Consider the following 10822-nt stretch of genomic DNA (forward strand, 5'->3'; position numbering starts at 1 on the left):
CCCTCCGCCTAAGAAGTCCTAGGCCCGTCGTTACAAGAATATGGGCTAAACACCTCCTTTAGCCAGTGAAGGCCTATTTTATCTGTTGTCCAGCCATTCTCACTTGTTGCAATCCACCAATTTGGAAGAAGAGCAGGTTCTTGATACCAGGCAGCCTGTTGTTCTTTTGCCTTTAAGATAACCACTGGCAGTATAGAAATCCCTTTAGAGCTCACACATTCAATAATAGTGCCCCATTCATGATTCCCTTGGATAACTCTCTGAGGTCTTCCACTGCGCTCCACTGAAGTAATAACTTTAGAAGTTGAGCAGAGTCCCATTGCAAAGCCAGTTTCATCAAAGTTCTAAATATCATCTTCATGTATGCTGTGTTCTTGAATAGCTGCATATACAACTTCAAACCACTGTTTTATAACAGTTGGATCCTCCTGCTTCGCACGCTGATATTGAATTTTCCAATTATATCTTGCATGAAGTTCAGGACGGCGCTTAACAAAGGAAGAAGCCCAGTGACACCAAGAACTGTGGTAGGATCCTGCATACACTCGCAAAGTAAAATCTGTGCCATTCCACACAGGAACTCAGGCCAAATTGAAAAGCCTTGTTTATCTGCATCTAGCAGCTTCTTAACAAGGACTTCTTCCTCAAGGACTGTCAATTTATGGCCATTGGCGTGTGTTTCCGACCGTGGATTGATTCCCTTAAGCCGATCAAGGAAAGTAGATTTAGGCACACCAAATACTGCAGAAGCCCTTGATTTTGATCAAACTTTTTTGCTTTTATAAGCTTCAATAGCCATTTGAATTTGATTTTCTTGAGAAAGAGGCATTTTCTATGGTAGGGGTGAGAAAATGACGCGTTGAAGAATGATAGTTGGAAGTTGACGCGAAAGTGGACGGTTCGGCCGTGTGGACGGCTCGGCCGTTGATTACGTTAGTTACTTCTTCTTTACATAATACTGGACAGCCTCTCTGCACGATGGGCGGGTCCTCGTGTCTTGTATCCCGATCGGGATGGACTACGACCGCCACATGTGGCTTGCAGGGGTAGAAACTTTCCAATCACACCGCTGGGCCAGGGCAGTGCTACCCCGGTACACTCGTCCACCGTGCGGTGCAGTCCCATGGTCACCATATCCTCAACTATATCCATCCCTACCCTTCTGGTTCAATGACGCTCCAGAGTAACAGAACAATTTGGATTTCTTGGTGCCCGATGCCGCTTGAAGTGGTATTTGCCATTGGCGCTGTGATGCTGCGCAGCGCGCTAGCATCATTCCAGCATCGTATCCCAGCATTCCGATGCTTGCACGCACCTAAGCTCGCGCCAGGTCATCATCGGAACCTCTTCGGTAGCGTGCGACGGGCGCTTTCCTTTTCCAGTGCATACCTTTTCCCGCACTCGGGAAGCTCACACGGGATCGCCATGATGCGCAGATCGCTTCGTCGTGGATTCCTTTTCCGAGCCAAGGGGCCACATTCCCCCGTAGGATATGCATGGTGTGCGGTTGTGTAAAAAGGCCACTTGCATGTCCAGGTGCAGTGCGCCGGACGGTCGCGCCTCAGGGGATGACTCTGTGTAGCTCTTTCTCGAAGAAATCCACCCCCTTCAACGGACGATTCAGCATCAAGAAACTCAGGAGGATCTCGTTGAAGTAAAACTGTAGTTCTGGACTCAGTAGCTTGTGCCTCTTTAGTAGCTCACCCGTCAACCATGCCCGCTCGGGATCTTTTAGGTCCGCGTCATAGTTTTCCTCCAGCAGCATCCAGACAAACGATTCGCACATGGGATAGCGGTCGAGGCTGCGCTCCTCCAACTTCGCCATAAGCTGGTTGAGGTATCGGGCCGTTTTGTTTGGCGACTCTCGGTGATCCCAGAGAGTAGTCGTGATATAAATCAGGGCGGCAGTGCGGCATATCTCCTGGGTGGGTGCATTCTGTATAACGTACATGCGGCTGGAGTTCGGTACCTGGCTGGGATGGGGTCCGCTGGACAGAAAACGATACAGCGGACTCTCAATCTGGAAGAAACTGTGTCGTTGGGGTACAAGGGAGAGAAAACTTGGCCTGCTATGCTCGCTCATCATCTGCTCGGCGCTGCGCAAGAAACTCACGAGCCATCGGGCGCCATCTGCGTCAATCGACGACCCACGCGGGAACATAATGTACCGTACGTAGAGCAGGAAGACCTCAATGGTAACGCTGGAAACGGTAACGTTGTATCCCGTCCGTAGTCGCAGGAGCTGGAGGGCTCGGTCTGCGTACTCGTCCGCCTTCTTCCTGTTGTTACTGAACCGCTCTTCCTGCAATGATAGACCGGTCAGGGCCATGGCCAGACTCTCTTCGTCCATGGGCTGTGCTCCCCGGAGGGCTTGCTCGACGGTCTGTTTAGCTTGGCCGACATAAAACACAATTTCCGGGTCCTCTGGACAATTATATAGTCTGGCCTTCCACCGGGCGCAGTACGCAAGTATCACAGCCTGGAAGGAAACGGGGTGGCGCATGGCAGTCTGAAACACCACGGTTTTCATGTGAGGGTTCGGCCCTGACCAGTAGGTCAGCTTGGAAGTCCAGTAATCTGCCAGCTCATAGCCTCTCTGGTCGACCATGGGGAGGGTCCGAAAAGGGTCCATTCTGGAGGCACTGAGCATGGTCTTGGGTGAGGAAACTGGAACGGGCTGAGATGGAGTGTAGACAGCAGCAGATGGCGCTCCCACGGGTCCAGTCGTTACCTGAGATTGGAACCACGCCGTCAGCGCAACTTCATATCTCAAGGGACTGTACAGCTTCACGGCAAAAGGGAAAGCCTCGAGGATGTCACTATCATACCGGAGACGTGCTTTGAGGAGGGCTGGTGGTAGGAGATGCTCCAGCATCGTCCTTGCCTTCATTCTTTTGCCAGGGAAGATATCGACTGCACCGAGCGGACTGCTTGTCGGCATTGTTGGCCAGCCTACTTTGCCTGCGTTTCTCCTGGATATGATGCCGCATCACATGGGCCCGTTTCTCCCTGGTGGACGAGCCCTGCTCCACAAAGAAAAAGGCCTGAGTCTGACCGGGCTTTTCCTGAGAGACGGCAGGACGCCTCTTGGTCCTGGACTGCTTGGCAGACGGGGTTGCATTACTGCTGGGAGCACCTGTTGATATGGTCAATTCACGTGCGCTGGTGTTTGGATAAACAAACCTTGGAGACGGATGCATACTGTGCTTTCGTGAGCCCGAAGGGGCCCTGAGCGCTGCAGACTCCATCACTGGACGGATGTGAGCAGGAGCAGACGGTCGGACAGCGAGGACAGGTACTGTCAGAGGATCATGTTCGAGAAGCGGTAGCCATGGAGGGCGAGCACAGCACGGCACGCGGGATGCTCCGACTGTGAACATCAACCAGGCTGGCCGTACCGTCTTTTACGAGGCTCGACAAGGCTCGACACAGTACGAGTTGCAGAGCTCGGATGCCACTAGATGACTAGACGGAGCGACCTAACGAGGGTGCGGGCCGTGAGGGGGCTGCGGTTGGGCCGCGACCTGACCGAATAGGGGCAATACCGGACCGGCTGCTGGTTGGCCGCCCGGCGTTTAGTGCCGGTAGCGGCCGTCAAAAACCCCAGATCAACGTTCCTATTGGCACGTCACGCAGCCTTTGGCATAGCGACTGTTTACCGCATGCAGTTAGTTCTCCGCCTCGCAGGATGCTGAAGGAAACTTGAAGTGGCTGCAGATGCAGGCCATGGATCGCGATCCATGCGCCCAAGCTACCGATTAAGTGATTTCTAATATGCCACGCCCCAGCTTCCGACTTGGCAGTCCCTATTTTCTGACAGTCACTGGAGACCTGACCGCTCTCTGTGGCAAAATCTATGGAGATCTGTCTTTCCTTTCTTTGATTCAAGCAATCTACTGTGCATGTTCCAATTCGTATAACAGTCCATGCGTAGGCCCATAATCCACATTGACCTAGGCTGCTAGAATCTGTTCTTTGCATACACCTTCGAGAATTGGACTTTGATACAGGCTCAGAGGGCATTTGGCAACATTGTTCGATGTAGGATTTGCCATACAAACCACTCGTTTATCCTAAAATGCAAATAAAATACGTGTGGCATATGAGAGGTTGGGTGCGATCCATGGCTCACGGACCCACGCCCATCGCTGGAGGCCTGAACCTCTGAGTGCTCCGTGCGCTTTCATCATGTGACATCTCTTCACCGCGTCCGGAACACAGTCGGCCCGGTGCAAAACCACTTTACGCGTCCCCGTCGCTCCTACGTTTCTCCGACGCGTTCGCGTCTCGCACGCGTCGGGCCTTGAGCCTCCAGAAAGTGTGCCGAAACAGGCGACTTGGATACAGCACGGCCAGCATCGATCTCCATCCATCCAGCACCGCATCCCTCTGCTCCGACGGGCACGCCTCCCAGACTCCTCCTACACAGCCCGCGGTGGCTTGTCTTCGGCCGTGTGCCCTCTCCCATCATGTCTTCCCTCTTCGATGCCGTTCTCCAGTCCGAACTGGGCTCGACGGCCGGTTCCCGTGACAGACAATTCCCGCCTTCAGACCAGCCGCCCAGTTCCTCACGACCACAGCCTCTCTCAGAGAGCAATGGACCCATGAGTGACGCTCATGCTTTTCCAGACGACGAGGTTGTCGGCGCCAATGGCTCTACTGGCAATCGACTGCGAAACCCGTACGCCCCTCCCCCGCCTCCGGTCGTCGACCTGGCCGGAGAGAAGGTGCAGCAGGCCTTCGAAGAGCTGCTGGAAACATATGTCGAAGAGCCTTCGTCGTCAGCGATTCCGCCGTCTTCGGAGATGCTGAGCGACAAATACTACATTGCACAGATACATGGAATGAGGAAGTTTGGGCTCTCGACGCTCTACGTCGACTTCACTCACTTGACATCGCTGGATAACCAGATTTTGGCGGAAGCGATCTCCAACCAATATTACCGGTTTCAACCCTTCCTCACCAAAGCGTTGCACAACCTGATCGCCAAGTATGAACCGGAATACTTTGCGGCCCACCGCCAGATCAGCAGCGTCTCATCCCAGGCCAGCTCATCAGTGATGGCTGCAAACGCGAGCGTGTCGGATAACCCAGACCTCGAACGGTCGATCCGAGAGAAGACGCGGCATCAGCAGACCGACAGAGTGTTCTCTTTGGCCTTTTACAATCTCCCTCTGGTGTCCAGACTGCGGCAGCTGCGGACGTCGCAGATCGGAAAGCTGCTCTCTGTATCCGGAACGGTGACAAGGACCTCTGAGATTCGGCCGGAGCTTTCCCTGGGGACGTTCATCTGTGAGGAGTGCAAGACTCCATGCACCAATGTCGAACAGACTTTCAAATACACAGAACCGTCACAATGTCCGAATCCAACTTGTGGTAACCGGTCTGGTTGGCGTCTTGACATCGGGAAAAGTACGTTCATCGATTGGCAGAAGGTAAAGTTGCAGGAGTCCGCACACGAGATCCCGACCGGAAGCATGCCCCGTACGATGGATGTTATCTTGAGAGGCGAGATGGTTGACCGGGCAAAGGCTGGTGAGAGATGTATCTTCACTGGTACCCTCATCGTGGTGCCCGATGTCAGCCAGTTGGGACTGCCCGGAGTGCGGCCTCAGGCCACTCGTGAAAACGGAGACGTCGGCGGAGGAGGTGTCACCGGTCTGAAGTCCCTCGGTGTCAGAGATCTGACCTACCGCTTGGCCTTCCTTGCGTGTATGATCACGCCAGACAACACGACCCCTGGCCAGCCAACAAACCAGCAATTGAGCGGTCAGTCGAATAACATTTTGGCTTCCCTGAACCAAAATGATCAGCCACAAGACGACGAAGACAAGGCCCAGGAGGCCCTGCTCCAGAGCCTGACTCCTTATGAGGTCCAGGACCTGAAGAAGCTGGTGCATTCCGAATATATCTACTCTCGTCTGGTCGATTCGATTGCTCCCATGATTTATGGCCACCGACAGATCAAGAAGGGTCTGCTCTTGCAGCTGATCGGAGGCGTGAGCAAGACTACAGAGCAGGAGAACATGCAGCTCCGTGGAGATATCAACATTTGTATAGTGGGTGACCCGTCTACGAGTAAGAGTCAGTTCTTGAAGTAAGTGTTCTGAAAATCATGCCCGCGCATGACCTATTACTTACATCCCGGTTTAGATATATTTGTTCCTTGCATCCTCGAGCAGTCTACACCAGTGGAAAGGCATCCTCCGCTGCTGGTTTGACTGCCTCTGTGATAAAAGATGCTGAAACTGGAGAGTTCACTATTGAAGCTGGTGCGCTGATGCTTGCCGTAAGTTACCATCCACCATACCCGCGCACAGAACCCATCTAATTAACACAACACAGAATGGAGGAGGCATCTGCTGCATTGACGAGTTCGACAAGATGGACGTCAGCGACCAAGTCGCCATCCACGAAGCCATGGAGCAGCAGACCATCTCTATCGCCAAAGCTGGCATCCACACCACGCTCAACGCGCGTGCCTCCATCCTCGCCGCCGCCAACCCCATCGGCGGCCGGTACAACCCCAAGACGACGCTCCGGGCGAACCTCAACTTCAGCGCTCCCATCATGAGTCGATTCGACCTGTTCTTCGTCATCCGGGACGAGCCCAACGAGGCCGTGGACCGCAACCTGGCCGAGCACATCGTCAACGTGCACATGAACCGCGACGAGGCCGTCGAACCGGAACTCAGCACCGAGCAGCTGCAGCGGTACATCCGGTTCGCGCGGACCTTCAAGCCAGTCTTCACAGACGAGGCCAAGGCCCTCCTCGTCGAGAAGTACAAGGAGCTCCGCGCCAACGACGCCCAGGGCGGTATCGGCCGCTCCTCGTACCGCATCACAGTCCGTCAGCTCGAGTCGCTGATCCGTCTCTCCGAGGCCGTGGCCAAGGCCAACTGCGTCGAGGAGGTCGTCCCCAGCTTCGTACGCGAGGCGTACGACCTCCTCCGCCAGAGTATCGTCACGGTCGAGAAGGACGACATCGAAGTCGACGAGGACGAAGAAGAGGCCGGCGCCCGCAGCGGCAACAGAGGGGCCGACGGTGACGGCGACGACGAAATGACCGACGCTGCTCGCGACCGGGACGGTGACAGCCCCATGCGCGACGATGTCGATGACCAGCAGCAGCAGCAACCACGCCAGAAGACGAAGATCACCTACGACAAGTACATGAAGATCCTGAACCTGCTCGTGCGGCGCGTCAACGAGGACGAATCCAACACCGGCGAGGGTGTCGAGCAGGAGGAGCTCATCGTCTGGTACCTCGAGCAGATCGAGTCTGAGCTGAACAGCGAGGAGGAGATGGAGCGCGAGCGCGACCTGGCAGTCAAGGTGCTGAAGAGGATGGTTAAGGTTAGTAAACGTCATGTCCATCCATTCCATTATTATCGTTGTTGTGTAGACAAGATGAACTAACACGTCATGCAGGATAACATCCTCATGCCCATCCGCGGCGAGGGTCTCGTTGACGAGGACGGCAACCAACAAGGCGAGACGGCGCAACGGGTCGTCTACGTCCTGCACCCGAACTGCGCCATCGAGGAGATGTGATATGATTGATTCAATTCATCTTTTCCTTCTGTTGATTAAGTAATCTTTGTGATATTTTTCAAACCGACATGCCATGCATAAGTTCTAAGAAAGACAAGTGAGGGAAAATGGGGTTAATGAGGTGCAATGACAGTCAGGTCAATAAATAGATATAATGAGCGATGATAATTTTTTTGTTTTCGTTCTGTTGTTTGCTTGTTGGGCAGGGGGGGGGGAAGAAGGGAGGGGGAACTGGTTAGGTACGGATGTTCATAGTCAAGTCCCTTTTTATCTTCGTGTTATCGAGGGAGTTTGGGAATCGGATTGGTAATTGTCCTGTCCTGTCTTGTCTTCAGTTCCCGCAGGTATATTCTTTGCATGTATGTAGTTCTGCTCACCGGTGAAGAGCAGCTCCATCCAACCCAATTTAATTCTTACTCTGAAATCCGAGAGCATTGAATGTGTTTGTTTGTTTGTTTCATTTCTCATAATAAACATCATTAGGTCGTTATGCAAACCAACTAACTAAATAACTAGCGAGCGATGCGTGTTCATGGGCCCGTTCCGTGCTTAGAAGATATGTACCTTCCTAGGTAGGTACATATGCACGGGGGATAAATCAAGTATTGAACTTCGCTGCTTCTGCAGCAGCATGGGAACAATCCAACGTTAGCCAAGTAGGCGGGGGGTCCTGGGTATACCATATGAGGTAGGTGTCCAGGGAATAAATGGGGCAAAGAAAAAAATTCTCAAATTTCAAAAAAGGGGGGGAAGGCTAGGAGATCAAAAAGCAAAGAGAAAAAAATACCACCAAAAAAGAGAAGCACATTTCGAACCAATTGATTCACGCCCTCTCCCTATCCTGCTGGTCATCCTGATCATCTGGGATGACCGTAAATCCACCAACATCGTTTTCCTCCACCGTGCCGAACATGTTGAGTAACTCGGCGATCGTGGCCCTGTATGAAGTGTTTTCGACTGCGTTAGCTGCTCAGAAGCAGAAGGAGGCCGCCAGACAATGATGAGATGAGTAGATAAAGAAGTAGGGACATACCTGTTAAAAAGAGCAGCATCTCCGATGGTCTTGTCGATCTCGGCCATTTTCCGGACCTGCATGTCGAGGATGTAGTCCTCGATCGTGTCTTTCACGACCAGCTTGACGACTTCGACGTTCTTGACTGACCGATTCGGAAAAGACGACAGAATGCCTGCGTGAATTGAGACGGAATTAGCAATTGAGATACTAAGAAGAAGAAAGGAATGGCGGCCCCCCTGGACTTACCTGCTGCTGGAGAGCTTCGTTCAACCAGGGATCGACGAGAATACATTTTTTGGCCGTTGTCAGATCAAGTCCGATCCCTCCAGCATTGAGAGACGCGATCATCACTCTCAGTTCCTCCTTGTCTCTGAATTCTTGGATGGATACATCTCTGATGGCGAATGGCATTTCCCCGGTAAGCAGAGCGTATCCCCACTCTTCATTTTGGCACATGTAACTGAAGATGTGGATGATGCTCCGGAACTGGGTAAAAATGACGACTTTCGTGTCCGGAGCTTCAGCAAGCCAGTCCGCAATGATGTTCCGCGCCGCAGTGAATTTAGCGCTGGGCATCAGATCGCCGGCGATGGGGATCCAGTCGGCTGTCTCGCCATAATTGTCGTCCTCCAGCATTGTAAGATCATCAAACATTCCTTTCTTTTTCTGCTTTTTCTTTGGTTGCTGCTTCGTCTTCTTCTGCTTCGCAGAACTTGCCTGCGGTGGCGGAGAGGGAGAGCTGTCGCAAAATAGATCCTGAACGGAGTTTCAACGTGCCGACTGTTCGATTTCTACCTCGCAGGTGGAACAAAGGAGCAACTTGAGTCCCGAGTTTTCCGCTGACTCCCTCATCGCAACAAAGCATTCTTCGCAGTGAACATGCATACACGAGGTAGTAAAACATGCCTCCATCGGGACTGAATTGCAGCTAGGACAGCTTGTTCGCTCTAGGCGCTCTTCCCACGCGCCGCTGTCATGCAGATTGGCCATGAACATTCTGAATTGACCAATAAGTCCCTCACTGTCGGGTGTGAGCCGTTTCTCTTGGAATTCAACAAAGTCACGAAGCATTGTCTCTGAGGTCAGCAGCGCCACTATGACCCGTGTTGGATCATCCTCCTGCCTTTCGCCTTTCATAAAATGATGCAGTTCTGGCATAAGTTGCCCGGGGACCAGACGTTTAATAATATCTTGTATCGCGAGGAGATGACATGCTAGCATGCGGGGTTTTAGGAACATGGTAAGTATGCAGCTAGTCTGCGGTTCCTTCTGCCCTGGTCCGGAAAGACCTGTTCTTATTGTCAATGTACTGTATACAGCCGATGACCAAGCGGTATTCCTATGTCTCACTTACAGTTAATACGATCAATAAACATGCTAACCGTCATATGATAGATTTTCTCTTCGGCTTCGCAGAAGCTCACGTAAACGATCCGCTCACCGATGTCTGGGTGCGTCAAAATGGGTAACGAAAACAACCGAGCTGAATGGGTCCTTCGGAAAAGTATTGAGCGTACTACGTTGGCTAACCGCTGGTTGCTAAGCTCGTCGCCCTGATGGTAAAGTCTGGTTAGAAGAAGGTACATGATAGACGTATTCACAAGTGCTTACACGGCAATAATTATTGACGAAGGCTTCATAGCGGCAAATGTGAGGGACACCTAGGAAGTCGAAATAGGGTTAGAATTCCTCGTTGCAACTTTTGTTCCCGTCGTCACTCCTTTGACTCAGTAAGATAGGCGGGTATAACCTCTTACTTGTGTAAGGGAGTTCCGCTCAAAATCCACTTGTAACGGCCAACAAGTGCACGGAAAGCTATGGAGACTTTCGATGCTGGATTTTTGATCACATGTCTCTCTAAAACCCAGCATTAGTTGCTAAGCCAATCGCAAAAAGAATTTACTGACCGTCAAGAATGATCCGTCTGAACTTGATGCGACGAAGGGGCCCGCCTCGCGTGCGTACAGGTCATCCCATCACTGCTGGATCTTATTGTCAGTTGTCAGATAATCCGGAGGCTTGGAATTGGGATATGAGCTCCTGATTTCTTCATGTGTCGTGATACTGATAGTATAACAGCAAGAATCTAAATTAATAGAAGGCAGAGTCTTTCTTACATGACCCCGTACATCTGGAAATCATTCACCGGATCGTGAGAGGTCATTCTGGACTTTGCGTGATGATGAAGGATCGATCGCAAAGCATCAGGCTCGCAATGCTTCCCAATCTGACTGGCCCTGGTGCCGTTTTCCG

At 52.2% G+C, this 10822-nt stretch overlaps 3 protein-coding genes across 3 annotated transcripts; 1 reads left to right on the plus strand and 2 right to left on the minus strand.

The window, feature by feature from the left end:
* Positions 1 to 1561: 1561 nt before the first annotated feature.
* VTN00DRAFT_9939 (uncharacterized protein) lies at positions 1562 to 3248 on the minus strand (the record flags this gene model as incomplete). The annotated part of the gene is made up of 3 exons (XM_069436949.1): positions 1562 to 2731; positions 2829 to 3136; positions 3203 to 3248. 3 exons carry the CDS (start codon positions 3246 to 3248, stop codon positions 1562 to 1564), a joined length of 1524 nt encoding a protein of 507 aa, XP_069284538.1.
* A 1221-nt stretch (positions 3249 to 4469) lies between these two features.
* Positions 4470 to 7554, plus strand: VTN00DRAFT_9940 (uncharacterized protein; the record flags this gene model as incomplete). Its single annotated transcript, XM_069436951.1, has 4 exons — positions 4470 to 6097; positions 6154 to 6289; positions 6346 to 7356; positions 7432 to 7554. The coding sequence occupies 4 exons, from the start codon at positions 4470 to 4472 to the stop codon at positions 7552 to 7554; spliced, it is 2898 nt and encodes a 965-aa protein (XP_069284539.1).
* Positions 7555 to 8377: 823 nt separating this feature from the next.
* VTN00DRAFT_9941 (uncharacterized protein) lies at positions 8378 to 9205 on the minus strand (the record flags this gene model as incomplete). Its single annotated transcript, XM_069436952.1, has 3 exons — positions 8378 to 8492; positions 8588 to 8741; positions 8812 to 9205. The coding sequence occupies 3 exons, from the start codon at positions 9203 to 9205 to the stop codon at positions 8378 to 8380; spliced, it is 663 nt and encodes a 220-aa protein (XP_069284540.1).
* Positions 9206 to 10822: the final 1617 nt, after the last annotated feature.

This window comes from Thermoascus crustaceus (genome assembly GCF_041956765.1).
Source record: "Thermoascus crustaceus strain CBS 181.67 unplaced genomic scaffold VTN00scaffold_8, whole genome shotgun sequence".
Taxonomy (NCBI): domain Eukaryota; kingdom Fungi; phylum Ascomycota; class Eurotiomycetes; order Eurotiales; family Thermoascaceae; genus Thermoascus; species Thermoascus crustaceus.